The 15,549-nt window shown below is 43.1% G+C and overlaps 1 protein-coding gene across 2 annotated transcripts in view; it reads left to right on the top strand.

Moving 5' to 3' along the window:
• Positions 1–15,549, top strand: part of PARD3B (par-3 family cell polarity regulator beta) — a 977,832-nt gene that overhangs the window by 913,458 nt on the left and 48,825 nt on the right. For both annotated transcript variants that reach the window (XM_037166016.2, XM_037166014.2), the window contains one exon: positions 7,865–7,944. In XM_037166016.2, the coding sequence (XP_037021911.2) occupies positions 7,865–7,944 (80 nt within the window). The remainder of the gene's footprint in view (positions 1–7,864; positions 7,945–15,549) is intronic.

The following is a 15,549-nucleotide window of genomic DNA, read 5'->3' as shown; positions in this document are numbered from 1 at the left end:
GAGGATGTTATATATAGGTGAACAAGCTGTATGGCAACTTTGCACACCTTCCCATCAGAGCAGCCTTTAAATTTCCTCAGGGAAATTGATTTATGGGACATAAATTACAGCACTGGCACATGTGTGTCCCACCCTGGAAGACATGTTAATTTTGAACTGTTTTCACTTTTTACCACTGGACAGTTGCAGAAAATTTTGTGTGATTTATTCTTTTATTTTTAGTGAGTTGTTAAAAAAAAAAAGTTTGAATGGGTATTAAATCTTCCCCTCTGTCATTAATCTGAAAACGGGGGACATACGGGCGTTAAATGGCCTCTTTAGCACATTGCTTTATGAAACTGCTGATTCTAGCAATGCTGGGCTACAAATACATACTAATTTAAGGAACCCTGGCTGTAAGCAGCAAGCCCCTTGCTTTTGTAGAAAGAAAGACTAATAGCTTTATTTTAACAAGGCTCTTAACACCCCAGCCGGCAGCAGGCTCTGAGGGAATGAAATTGGGGGAAGTCCCATGGACTAAAAACATCTTAATTCAACATTCCTTCCAAACTCCAAACCCACCTGGTAGGCTGCCCGGATCCAGCCGGAGGGACTGGCCGGCCATGTGCAAGGCCCACCACGGCATGAGCTTTTCAGGCTGTTTTCAGTAAGTCCTCTGAAGTCTCACTACCTGGGGTTTATTAGTAGAAAAAGACAAGCATGCCACCAATCCAAGCCTAAGTTCTGACATGACCATGTTGTGAAAAAGACTAGGTTTCTGTGAAGGCTTCAGTCAAGATTATTTCAAGCAGGCGTATATTTAGGTCATTGATGTAAATTTTTTTAAAAACCTGCACAATACCAAGTAAGATAAAGGGCTTCTTTTTAAAAAAAAATTAATTGGAGCAAAGCCACTGACCTTATTTTTTTGTGATGAGGGAAATTACCTAACAAGGAGTTCTTCGGGCAGGAACATTTCTGAGTCTCGTGGCGCAGAGAGCAAAATGAGAAATGAGCTCCGGAACGCCTGTGCCTGTTCTCTGTCCCCTCACTCCCTCCCGAAGCGGCCTGACTTCCCAGGGACCTCACTGCAACTTATAATTAGTTTCTCTTTGGCAGCCTTCTTTCGGCAATTTCCGACCCTTGGTTCACAGCTATTTGCAAGAATCTCTGTACGCAACACAATAATCTTTATTGCCACCATTTCTGATGGGGATATTAAAAGTCGATCAACTTACAGGAGAGGATTAGATCAATTATGATTTATCCACCAATGGGATGTTAGGTAGCCATGATTCTTCATGTTTGGGAAATACATTGAATAGCACAGGAAAGTGCCAACTACAAGCAGTTGGGGGAAATAGATACGATTAAAATACGTGTTTATTTATAAATGTTAACAGAAGTCATCTTTGGGTGGTTTTCCACAATAATTTTTCAGGAAGAAAATAAAACAGTTAAATCTGTTTTTAAAATAATGGATCACTGAGTTATTCCCATCACTTCCATTAACTAACATTGTGTCCCTGAGGGCAGAGACCTTCTCTCATCTCTGTTTCTTAAAGTGACCCCACTCAGGAGACACTAACAAATGTTTATTCACTGGTACGTATTAATCTCATTTTCTGAGCGTGAGAGCATAAGACAGTACAACCAGTGGTTGTTTATTTATTAGAAGACTATAAAGATTTTCAACACCGCAGAGTCTGGCTTTCTCTCTCCATCAATATACTGAAATCATTCTCAATAAAGCACCAATCACCATCTCGTTGCCAATTCCAACACACACTGTTGCAGACATTATTAGTCACTGTTCAGTAGCAGAGAACAAAATCCACTCTAGCTAGTTTAAGTAGAAACAAATTTATTGCACCATATTAATGGGCTCGCAGAATCATAAGGAAGGCTAAAGAAATAAATTCTTGGATAAGCTTTCAGGAGTAATTTCCCCAGCCACCTTACATAATGGGGCCACCAGGGGAGCTGCTACTGCTCCGCACAGGAAGCCTTCGGCTCCACAGCCACACAACACGGCCTATGTCAGGAGCCACCCGAATTAGGAAGGTGCCCCAATCAGGAACCCACCACTAGTGCCACCAACTCCAGAGCTAGCACTTCACCCCAGAAACTAGTGATGTTTGGCACATCTGCCAAAACTGCTACAGGAAAATCAGGAACGCCTTCAGTCCTTCTCGTCTCAGTAAACCACACCCAGTGCGATGACTGCAAGGGGATTCTAGGAAAGGCGGTTTTTAGCTTTCCGCGCTCTGCGGGTCAGATCACGCTGCACAAGGACGGACGATTTGGCAAAGCACACCAACGCACCATGCACGCCACACACCTCATCTTACTGAAGAAACTCTCATCTGCTTTTCACTCTGCTGACCATTCTCTCCTTCATGAATTCTTTTCTCTTGATTTCTATGATAATACTCTTCCCTAATTCTCATCGAGACCAGCTACTTTTTATCAGCCTCCTTAGGTTCAACTTTTTTCGCCTGCTCCTTCAGTGATACAGTCTTTCTGAGAGAATTACCAGCATTCCCTATTTCAGTGCATGTATTTTCTTCTAGTGTGTCTCCGCAGACTCTCTCTGGGCATTCTGATTCTTTTCCAAGGGTTTAGGGACCATCTATAGGCCAAATGGTTTCCGATTCTACATCTCTGCTCTAGACTTCTAAGTTGCAAGTTTTATACTCAGTTATCTATCAGACATCTCCATCTGAGGTCCCAACTCAAGCCCAGTATATCGAAGAACTTCATGCTCTCACTCATACTCTTCCATTGTTTCTTCCTTTAGTCCACCTTAGCTGGGCATCATTCCACATACACCCTTCCCGTTAGTCTTCAGTCCTATTGAACCTACCTCCTTAGCATGCTATCTCACTCCCTTTTCTCCATTCTTTTGAATATCCCCCAGTCTAGGCCTTTATTATCTCTGGCTAAGACTACACTGGAACTCCACATTATAGCAAAAATAATCTCTCTAACCTATAAATATATCGCATCATTTATTGTGTTGCATTTCTCAAAGGTTTCACTGTCACCTAAAGGTAAAATCAAGTCCCTTGGCATGGCATATGTGCTCCTTTAAGATCTGCTCTATGTCTGCATCTCCAGAGCTTTGGCCCTAGGTCAAAAAGGCCTGATCTTAATGCATATGTTCCATGTACTAGCTGTACGACTTTAGGCAACTCCTCAGTGTTCTCTCTGCAAAATGTGACAACCATTGCAGTTATTCAGGGGTCAAAAGGGCTAATGCAAAAAATAATTTGGTCTTGTGCTTGATATTCAATAAGTGGCAAATAAATGTTAAATTATAATAACCAAAGAGGAACAAAATAAATGGAGAAATTGTCCTTATTCTTGGGTACAAAAACTCATTATTGTCAAGATGTCAGTTAATTCCAACTTGTTCTACAAATCCAATGCAATTCCAGTCAAACTCCCGCCGAGTTATTTAGTGGATCTTGACAAATTAATGCTAAAGTTTATGTGGAGATGAAAAATATCCACCATCTACAATATTGATGGAGAGCCACGTGGGAGGACTGGCACTCCCCAACTCAATACTTACTATTAAGCTACAGTAATCAGGACAGCGTGGTATTCGTTCAGTAGTAGACAAAAAGATCAATGAAACAGAATAGAGAATACAGAAATAGACTCACATAAATATAATCAGCTGACCTTTGACAGGGAGCTAAGGTCATACAATAGAGCAAGGATAGTCTTTTCAGCAAACGGCCCTGGAACAATGGGGTGTCCACATGCAAAAAAAATATTAAGGTACACACAGACCTATACTATCCACAGAAATAACTTCAAATAAATTACAGACCACAATATAAAATTCAAAATTATAAAATGTCTAGAATATTCACACTGATAACAAAATCTAAATGACCTTGCGTTTGGCAGTAACTTTAGATATGACATCGTGAAAAGAAGAATTGATAAGCTGGCCTTTATTAAGATAAAAAAATTCTGCTCGGTAAAAGACACTCTCAAAAGAATGAAAACACAAGCCACAGAATGGTAAAAAATATTTTCAAAAGATGTATTTGATAACTGTCATCCAAAACATACAAAAAATACTCTTTAAACCCCACAAAAAGAAAACAATGTAATTAAAATATGAGCCAAAGACCTTAATGGACATCTCACCAAAGAAGATATTCAGATGGCAAGTAAGCCTATGAAAAGATACCCTACATCACTGGTTTTCAGGGAAATTCAAGTTCAAACAACAATAAGACACCATGACACGCCCATTCCAATGGCCAAAATCTGGAATACTGACAACAAATGCTGGTCGGGATGTGGAACCAGAAGAACTCTTATTCATTGCTGGTACATCCACTTTGGAAGATTGTCAGTTTCTCACCAAACTGAATGTCTTGTACCACATGACACAGCAATCATGCTTGTTGGTATTGACCCACAGGAGTTGAAAACTTACATCCACACAAAAACCTGCACATGGATGTTTACAGTAGCTCCACTGAGTATCTCCAAAACTTGAAAGCCACTAAGATGCCCTTCAGTAAGTGAATGGATAAACTGTAGTTTGTCCACACAATAGAATATTATTCAGCACTGAAGAGAAATAGGCTATCGAGCCATGAAAAGACATGCAGGAACCTTAAGTGCATATTACAAGGTGAAAGAAGCTAGTACAAAAAGGCTACACACTGTACAATTCTAACTACCTGACATTCTGGAAAACTCAAAAGTATGGAGACAATAAAGAGATCAGTAGTTGCCAGGGGTTGGGCCGGGGTGCCGGAGCGGAGGGATGAATAGAGAGCACAGGGAATTTCCGGGTGGTGAAAATATTCTGTATGATACTATAGTGGTGGATACATGTAATACATTTGTCCGAATCCATAAAATGTACCACTCTAGACGTGAACCCTAACAGACTTTGGGTGACAGTGATGTGTCAGTATAGGCTGATGACTTGTAACCAAGGCACCACTCTGGTGGGGGACAGTGATAGTGGGGAAGTTTGCAAGTGGAAGCAGATGAGAAGTCTCTATACCTTCAGTTCTGCTGTGAATGTGAAACTGCTCTAAAGCATCAAGTCAATTACTTTTAATTTTTTTAATTAAAATAATGTTTTATTATATTTTTTTCATTACCATTTAACAACCAACTCAATTTAAACAAAAGCAAAAACAACTTGCCATGGTGGCCCTGATGGCCGTGATGGCCGTGATGGCCGCAGCCACAGCCAGAGCCTCGGTGGTACTGCTAACTGCTGCTAGTACCCTTTTCCAACAGCCTGCTCTTCCTCACCCCAAATCTTGACATTTCCAGAAAACACAGTGCTTTTTTTATGCCTCCATGCTGTTTCACTTTTGTTCCTGTTACTCAGAATGCCTCTTCCTGCTACTCCTATGCCCTTGCCTGCCTGAAAAACGCCTCCTCACTCCTATCCGCCTTTTAGAGGAAGCTTCAACATCCATGTGAAGCTGTCTTCAGCTCTCCCAGGAGGCCTTTAGCTCCTTCAGACCCCCGCTGCCTCCTTCCTCAGACTAACACTCCACCAGTGACCTCACTGCACCCTGACTGTCTGCAGGCCTGTCCCCTCTGTGGTCCAGGCAGTGACAAAATCCAGCTCCTAGACTGCTTTGAATATAGTGCCTAGCCTTAGGATGCAGTCGGTGCTCAGTGATCACTAACAGAATGATTGCCTTAAAGATGTGATACTGATGGAGAAGCACAGTAGAGATATACACAACCGGTGAGGAACAGAATAATTTTTGATGTGAAAGAATACCACCCATCTTTTGAAGCCTGGCCTATGTCCTGCTACTTCCATGAATTTTTTCCCAAACAGCTTCAGGTGCTATCTGTGCTTCTGTTAGTAACATCCCGAATGACCCCGGCCGTACATTGCCATACAGCATTCTTGAACAACGAGATGGCACGCTCCTGAAGGATATGAGTCAGCCTATCCTTCACAGAACCCAGTTTGCTGGTGGCTCTCCAGAAGAACAGGCGCAAGGGTGCTGTGTTCTAGAGTCACCAGAATGTTGACTGCCATCACCAGGCTGGCCCATCTGGACACCCGTGCTGAAAGTATCAACTCAGAGTTTTGTGGGCCCAGAAAAAGATGAGCCGTAAATGCCTACAGCCATACTGGGGACACATAGACATAATCTTTTCCAACAGCCACAATTAATCATCTTTAACATAGTTCTTGTATTTATATTAATTTTTCCTCCATAAAAAAATAGGTTGAAAACAAAAGAAACCTTAGATGGGAGCAGCTGACGACCACACTTCTATCCTCCGCTTCTTTTTCAGTGCCATTTAGTTGTCCCGTCTGTCTGACACCATCCCTGCCTCTGGCCTTTGTTAGAAAGGGCAGGGTGAAACAGTCTCCCTGTTGCTTCTGTGTGTGTGTGTGTGTGTGTGTGTGTGCGCGCGCGCGCACGCGCAAGCACAGTCTTCATTGTGCCCAGGTAGCCCACTGGGCGCTTGTCCTCTCAGACAACTCTAGCTACTCCTGTTCAAGGCGTCGGTGAAAGGTGAAAAGGTTCCATCAGAAGGGCCTCCCGTGATAAATTCACACCAGCAAAGTCTTCTGCACTATCAGTGAATGTGCACACTTATTTTGCAACACCTCCAACAACAGACCCTCCCGCACGCACCACCGGAGCTGGGACGCCGGTTTCATAGAGCGCTAGGACTTTGGGTAGGAAGAAAATAATGTCCAGTAAGAACTGCCTCAAAAGATTTTTCCCACAGACCTGGACACTGATATTTCCTAACAAACTTTCCCCCCCACCATCTTAAAATAACAGTCCAGATTTCCCACCTACCCCTTTCGTGCCCATTATGAGTGGGCTACCATGGCACAAGAGCAGGCACATGAGTGGTCTACAAAGCCACATGCGTTGCCATGAACAGGTGAGGTATCTGTCAGTCAACAAGTGCTTTTAAAGACCTGTAAGTGTCCATCCTGTTTTTTGTTGGTGTGATAGACACTGAAGGACTGTGTACCAAGTTGTTAGATGCACGGAACTAACACAGTTCATTGAGAAACTGTTGGGACAGTCACTGCCCTTCAGAATTTCAGAGGCCAATAGAAAAGACTGAAAGACAGGTGACCACAGGAAGCAAATAAAAAAGGAAAAACAAACAATAAAGACCAACACTAGACAGAAAATAGTTCACCACTCCTCTTTGGTTGTTCCTGAGCAAGGGGACGAATCAAGGTTCGGGTGGGGAAGGGCCTCCTGGACGCTGTGGAGTAGGCAGTTGGCTGTCACAATACCCGTGAGCAGATGAAGGATTTCACTGAAAAGGTACTTTTGACACTACAGTCCTTGTTGCAGCCAATAAGAGCCCAAGGAGATATGATAACTAAATGTAATGTGGGACCCTGGAACAGAAAAGCACAGTACGTTAAACTCTGAATAAGCCATGGGCTGTAGTTACCAATAGCACATCAGTGTTAACCCGTCAGTGGTGAGACATGCACCGTGTTGATGTGAGATGTTAGTGATGGGGAAACAGGTGTGAAGAGATGCTCCATACTGCCCAGTTTTTCTGCAAGTCTAAAGCTGTTGTAGAAATTAAAGCCTATTTTTTTAAAGTGTTCTTACAGCCGACAGACTGTCCCTGGTGTGGTGACAGGAAGGAGTCAGTTTGACAATGACTCCCTTTTGAAAGAAGTGACTTTGTTGTTAAATGCCGTGTTTGTGGCTTCGTCGCCAATTCGTATAGCGATACTGAATTCTTGCTTGCTTTCCCATGGTTGATTGTTGGCAGGCGACAGCAGCATTTGTGCACTGATTATAATTTTGAGATGCATTGTCAGTAACCAGGGTGCATAATGGGTCTTCATCTCTAATTACTTTTCTCTCCACAGGTGCCTGGAAAGGGTCCAGATGGGAACGCACACAGCCTCCGCTTCGAGGGGGTGGAGAGACAGTACGCATCTCTACCAAGGTACATCACTGAGGGGTCTCCCGTCACCAGCTCCCCCAAAATGAGGTCTTTATTGAAATCTACATGAGATAGACATCTGGCTTTGAAATAGGGAATATGTTACAATTTTGTCTCGCTTCCGTCTGCAGCAACCGTGGTGCCATCTTCACAACTGTGCTAATAATTGAAACACTTGTGGGTTATTTTTTAAGGGAAGAAAATAGTATATCATTGGAATTGGACATGTCAGCAAGAATATTGAATCCTGAATGGGAATCCTAAGCCATTGCTATAAAAGTGGTATTGAACACCCTGCACCAAGCTTAGAGACAATAAAATAGTAAATCCTCTGTCCTCGGAGGTACCCACGAGAAAGGGCAAGCCAACCTTAACCTTGGAGCTTCATGTGGGTGTTAAAATGCAGGAGAGAAATGTGAACCTGGGAAGGTGTCCTTTGCTTGACTTAGAATCCGACTGTGATCTTTAGGCCATAAGCAAATATTTATGAGAAGCAGGAGCACAGTGCAGGAGAGGAAGAACTGCGTGGGAAAGGTTCACCTGGCGACTCTGGCCTAACGTGATCCACCGATGCTGTAACTAGACACCCCTGAAAATGAGATGCAGTTCTCAAAGGTCGGCGCTCTTATCTGTGAGATGAGGAATAATTTTAGTCTGCTATCAGTAGCACATGACAAAGAAGAAACCTTTCCAAACTTACATCCAGTGCAGCCTCTATGGGAGTTAAATGAGTGCAGAGCGTGAGAATTAGTGAATTTGAGGAGGGAAAAAAAACAAAGAAAGGTCAATGACAACCAGAAAACTGAAATGTTACAAAATATCTCCTTTAAAAAAGGAAAGACCCTAAGTTGAACTTATCATCAAAGCTGAGTTGTAAAAGTGCTAACTTCTGTGTGCAAATTCATAACAAATTATAACAAAAATAACATCCTAAAAAGTCTAATAGGCATAGCCTAAGTGACCATCTGCTCTACATAGTATGTTGTCAAATGTAATAAAATCTCAAGTCTAGCAGAGAACCAATTTTTAACACAAATTAGTCAGGATACCCAAAATACAATATTTTAAAAGCTTTACTACCTCTATATTTTACTTACCCCTAATTTTAACACAAATTAGGCAGGATACCCAAAATACAATATTTTAAAAGCTTTACTACCTCTATATTTTACTTACCCCAAGAATAATTTTTTATTCTTGTTTATCTATTACAACGGTCCCAATTTTCCCCCTTTGCCTCCTTCTTCCAGCCCACCCCCACTCCCACAGTCGGTCCCACACCGTTGCCCATGTCCATGGGTCATGCATACATGTTCTCTAACTAACCCCTGCCCCTTCCCTCCACCCCTCCACCCCTCCACCCCTTTTCTTCTGGCTGCTGTCAGTCCGTTCCCTGTTTCCATGTCTCTGGTTCTCTCTTGCTCGTTAGTTTTGTTCATTAGATTCCTCTCATAAGTGAGATCATATGGCATTTTTCTTTCACCAGCTGACTTATTTCACTTAGCATAATAGCCTCCAGTTACACCCGTGCTGTCGCAGTGGGAAGGAATTCTTTCTTCTTCCTTTCTGCTGCATAGTGTCCCATTGTGTAAATGTACCACAGTTTTTTAATCCATTCATCTACAGGTGGTTACTTAGGCTCTTTCCAGCACTTGGCTGTTCTAAATAGTGCTTCTATGAACGTTGGGGTGTGCAAGTTGTTTTGAATTGGTGTTTCAGGATTCTTAGGGTATAATTCCAGCAGTGGAATTGCTGGGTCAAAAGGCAGTTCCATTTTTAGTTTTCCCAGGAAATTCCATCCTGTTTTCCACAGTGGCTGCACCAGTCTGCATTCCCACCAACAGTGCACTAAGGTTCTCTTTTCTCCACATCCTCTCCAGCACTTGTCATTTGTTGATTTGTTTATGATGGCCATTCTGACAGGTGTGAAGTGGTATCTCACTGTGGTTTTAATTTGCATCTCTCTGATGGCTAGTGATGCTGAGCATCTTTTCATGTGTCTATGGGCCCTCTGTATGTCCTCCTTGGAGAAGTGTCTGTTCAGGTCCTTTGCCTATCTTTTTAATTAAATTGTCTGTCTTCCTGGTGTTGAGTCATATGAGTTCTTTATATATAGTTTTTAGATCAAACCCTTGTCCAAGGTATTGTTGGCAAATATGTTCTCCCATACAGTCAGTTTCTTTTGATTTTGATGATGGTCTTTAGCCAGGCAGAAGCTTTTTAATCTGATGTATTCCCATTTGTTTATTTTTTTCTTTTATGTCCCTTAAATCAAGTGTTTTATATATATATATATATATATATATATATATATATATATATATATATATATATATTTTTGTCTCACAGTTTTTTCCTATCCTGGATTTCCTGCCTCTCCCTATTTTTCCCTGGCCTCATATTTTGTTTTCATTCTAAAAAGATGGAAGTCGTCCCCAAAATTTGTTTTAAATATAAAATTTCTGGCTTCCAATGTTGAAGTGTATGGAAATTGTGGTTAAGGCAGATGGAAAGTAGTATGTTCTTGTGAAAGGAAAGAAAAAAAAGGAAAATTGGAAACAGCTTAATGTCTTCCTGGCCAACCTGATCTCAGACTGAGGAAATAGATTTTCTGGTACAAACCAAAAGCACAAAAATAGCATGAAAGGTTCTGTAGATTTCAATCATTCATTCATTCCCAGTACGTCTGTTGTTCATCCATTCTGTCCCAGGCCCTGAGAACATGGAGGGTGGAGACGCAGCCAGCCTCCTCAGGACCCTGCAGTCCCGGACAGGAGCCCGCAAATCAGCCTTTTATGACAGCCCTGCAAATGCTGAGATTCGTCATTATTAACATAAAGTCCTCTGAACGTCCAACCTCTATTTATTTTTACTAATAAGCCTTGAAATACTCAATCTTGGCTGCATCTACACAAGTCTATTTTAGATTAAATACTGCGGAGGGTGTCTTCTGACAAAGGCAATGCATTTATGCTGTTTGTGGCTCTGAAGCTATCATCACAATGTATGAATTGATAAAATCCTGCCAGCCCCGAGAATATAACTGCAGCTGAATGGAAGCATCTTAGGAGGAAAACAAGTTTGATAAACAGCCCATTCTTACCCATACACACAAGGGTAGGAGTGATTAGCTGCACAGACCTTTGTAGCTACCTGGCAACCGTGTCACCATGAGGGACAATGAATAGGGCTCAGACAAATGCAGGAGAGATCTTTGGCACTGGTTTTAAATGGGGAGTGGAGGCTCAAAGTCAAGTTTCTGCCTCAGTATCTAAAAGGAAGATGCAAAGGACCCTCAACTATGTGCTCCGATCCTCGGGCGGAAGGGCCTCCGTATTTACCCACCAAGCTGCAGAGGCAGAGGCAGCAGATACACTGCTGGCTGCTGAGAAGGTGTGCAGAGGCCACTCGCCCTTGACATTTACCCTGGGACCCTAAGCTGCCAGGCCACGGAAAGTTTCCTGTCCACTGAACTGAACGGCACCACCTCCACTGCTCTGTCCCCTTTGCCAGGACAGTTGGGAGAACACACCTCCTTAAGGCACCAGACCCCACTTTGTCACAGCAGCAGGAAGCTTTAAAATAGTTACAGAGTTAAATTTTTTAATAAAAATAGGAATAATCCTATCTATAGGAAGTTAGTGGCCAACCTTATGGAGGACCTAATGTGCTGACTGATTTGATTCCTATGTTGTTTGTGGAAGTTTTTCACCGAAATCTTTAAGATAAACTCAATAATATTGATTTATGTGCCAAATTTGGAGCCATTGACACAGAGAGAAAATGCTGTCCAGTGGCCGTGGACTTGATATAAGGTGTGCCCAGGTTGAGGGTCACCTTTAACGTGGGCCCATGCAGCCCGCTGCCCGGCTAAATGCCACTCCACACAGCGAAGCCAGAGCCCTAGCCAATCCAGGAACAAGACAATTTCTAGCACTTAGTAGTTATGAGGTTGCCTGAGGCTAAGGGCTCAGCGATGTTAAGTGTTATTGTTAAGCAATGTTAAATCTTCTGCCTAGAAAGGAAAATGACTTTATTTCTTTTTCCTGGGGGTGTTGTTTTGAAAGGCAGAGCATGGTTGTAATACAACCTCATTAGCAAACACCAGGCGTTTTACCAGGGCCGGTGTTTTACCATCCTGTCCAGCCCCCGATTTTCTTTGGTAGTAAACAGAAAGAAATAAGCATTCCCTTATCCTTGCCTGACACACGTTATTACTCACCCTGGGTGAGTAGGGAAGGCGCCGTTTCCTAGGCTGCTATAGTAAGCGGACATCAATGGATGTATTTTTGCAAACAGCTTCCTTTTCACAGCAGCCTCCCAGCCCCTTTCAATCCTCCCTGGCCCCATTCTGGTTATACAGGCTTCCTCGTGGTCCGTCCCTTCGGCAGTAAACTCTATTGTCCCATCTCAAGCTTCCGTCATTCCCACCTGGCCCATCCCTGGCCTCACGGGATCCCATTATTCCTTCTCTGCAGATGGCTCAGTGCACCAGCCCCTGACACGGCTCTTCCGGGCTTGTAATCAAGTGTTGAGTCTTACAGAGTGAGCAGAAAGGCTCCCCATCTCTTCTGCGGGTCCTCTGTACATGGGCGGCGAAAGGTTGCTGGAGAAACTCGTAAAACTGCATTCATGGGTTTCACTAGAAAACGCACATTATCCAGCCCCAGCTGGGCCCCGGCTGCCGTCCAGACCTTTTAGTCGTGCTGTCGACGCCCCTGACTGTCCCCCAGTGGCCATTCCAACCCTTTTCTGCTCCTGTGAAGTTCTATGGAGATGACTAAGCCCCACAAACCCAATCTCTAGAGATACCCTCACTTCCTTTTCTTTATGACCTTGAGAGATTCGACATTAGCTCTTCAATTGCTGCTCCATACACTTCGGACTCAGGCAATGCCTTCATCAACACACACTTCCTGAGGAGAGATGATGAGGGCAGGACTGGGAGTCAGGCCATAATTACAGCCCAGCCATCACTTCTCACCTGTGTGGTTTCACCCGTGACCTAACTGCTCCAGGCCCAGTTTCCTCATCTGAGGACTAGGGGTGACATTAGAGCCTCTGCATAGTGCTGGCAAGAGTATTAAATTCAATAATAGCCCTGGCTCGTGTGGCTCAGTGGATTGAGTGCCGACCTGCAAACCAAAAGGTCGCTGGTTCAATTCCCAGTCAGGACACAGCGTGGGTTGTGGGCCAGGTCCCCAGTAGCAGGCACGCGAGAGACAACCACACGTTGATGTTTCTCTCCTCTCTTTCTCCCTCCTTTCCCCTCTCTCTAAAATAAATAAATAAAATCTTTTAAATAAATAAATACAAATACAAGCAAAACCCGTAGTGAAGGGCCTGCCTGACATATTTTATGGATTTGTTTTAGCGTTGTTAGCTCTTTTAAATTTTATCTCTGGGGAAAATGCATTCCTCTCTTTAATGAGTCAAACCCATAAAAAAGAGTTCATTCTCACTGGCTTCTTGGGTACCCTGTACCATCAACTAGCCCTCTCTCAGCTACATCTTCAAGCCTCTTGGCAATGGCTTTCATCCCTCTGTCTATTGCTATAAATGCAGAGGCTCGGCCACACATTTTGCTGAGAATCCCAGAACATAGAGAAGGGGAGAGCCAATAGCTGCGTGGAAGTATACTGCGAGTATAACTGAGGCAGAAGGATTAGCCAGCTGTGAGAGAGAAGCAGTAGTCCAGATGGTCAAGGGCAAGAGGACATAGTAATCTAAGACAATCAGAATAAGCTATGCTATGGACATGCTAGGAGACAGCAATGCTTTTAGATGAAAGTTCATATAAGGGATACAGGATGCTGACTTGGGTCTAGGCAAGAGGCCATGGCCTCTATCCAACAAGACTTAGGTTCAGACCTAGAATCTCCCCAGTGGTGGGGACCATATCCAATACAAGTTAGCCAGGAAGGCTGAACATGATGCTCTTGCTCCCAGGACAAATACACTGTGGGATCAGCACTCTATTTACCGGTGGGAGGAAATCCTAAGATACTGCTAACATACTCCTATTGGCTCAGGACTGGGCAATGCTGAGCATGCAGCTATAATGATTCATAGCCAAGCAGGGCTCATGTGGCAGGACTTGCCCCATGAACTTGACTCCAGTCCATCAGAGAAAACAAAGACCTTTCCTTAATCTTTCTTCCTTCTTCAATCCCCATGTTTCCTACTTTAGGAAAACATAGCCTATACCTATTGACTCTGTTTTCACACAGCCCACTGACACTCCGGCCTGTGGCCCCAGGCTTCTGACCATCCCACCAATACTTCCCACTGATCCCTCCTCCAGACTTTCCTTTGTGTGGACTTTCCCTGAGCAGCCTCCTCCATTCCTATAGAGTCAATTCTCATCACTATGATGGTGATTGAAAACGAACTTGGCTAGCCTTCTAGCTCCCTCTTCTTGTGATTCCAGTTACAACTGCTTGCTTGACCTACCCATCCCTTTACCTTCAAGACCCTTCAAAGTCCCCATGCCAAAAGCCAAGCCTTCTTTACCTCTTCTCTCTTTCAACTTCAATGTAATATTTTTTGGTACCTTTCCAGTACTACTGAAAATATCGTAAATTAGATTATGATTATTTGTTGTCCCTTTCCACCTGCATTGGATTATAAATCCCTTGAAATAAGGATCATGATTTATACTCATGATTTTTGTGTACCGTTCACCAGGTATAATAGGTTTTCAACACACTGGTATACAGATGAGAATAGATTTGTTCTTAAGTAAGTTGTGGGGAAGAATTCCTCACAAGCTCTCTTGACTATTTCAGGGCACTATTTCCCAATATGAGACCCTCTTTCTTCCCTAAAATCAATAAGAGTCTTAGTGAACACTTACTATATGCCCAGCACTGTTCTAAATGCTTTGCTTCTACTGACTGGCTTAATGCTCACAGAGACCCTATGACCCACTGGGGTCATATTAATAATAACCCTATTATTGTCTCCATGCCACAGGCAAGACACAGGCATAGAGAAAGTAAAATTGCTCAAGTCCAACAGCTAGAAGCGGCAGAGCTGGGATTTGAACCCAAGCAGTCCGGTCACAGCTTTGTGCATTTGACCTCTCAGACTAAGGTTATCCAGCTCCAAGTCAGATGCAGACTCTGCAGTGACCATACTCCCTTGTATTATTTTCTCCTCATCTGTCTTTCTCACTAAACTGTAAGTGCTTCTAAGGACAGGGACTGTGTCTTATTCATCTTTGTATGTGACACAGAACATTACTAATATACAGGTTCAGTAATGCCTTTCAACCGTCTCTGTAACACTGTCATAAAATCAATTCTCTCCCCTTTCCCTCGAGTCCTTCCATTGAAATATGAACAGGTTAATGCGTAATTGCTAGATGAACATTAAGCAATATACTCTGCCTACCAAAAAGACGATCCTGTTTTGTTAGAACACTCCTGAGAGTTGAAAAAGCAGTATCTGCAAATTGGCACTTTGGTTCTTTAAGATTAAGAATAATCTCTACCCAGAAGACACAAAATGACTATAAATTTTCTGGTAGAAAGCTTCATAAGTACTCCCGGGGTGAGAGACTCTTTTCCTAGACTGCTGTGAGCCAAATGCCCACCCAGTCTACGT

This window comes from Artibeus jamaicensis, unplaced genomic scaffold (assembly GCF_021234435.1).
Source record: "Artibeus jamaicensis isolate MK-2021 breed Jamaican fruit bat unplaced genomic scaffold, CSHL_Jam_final contig_1015, whole genome shotgun sequence".
Classification (NCBI taxonomy): Eukaryota; Metazoa; Chordata; class Mammalia; order Chiroptera; family Phyllostomidae; genus Artibeus; species Artibeus jamaicensis.
This window is presented reverse-complemented; position numbering and strand designations above follow the sequence as displayed.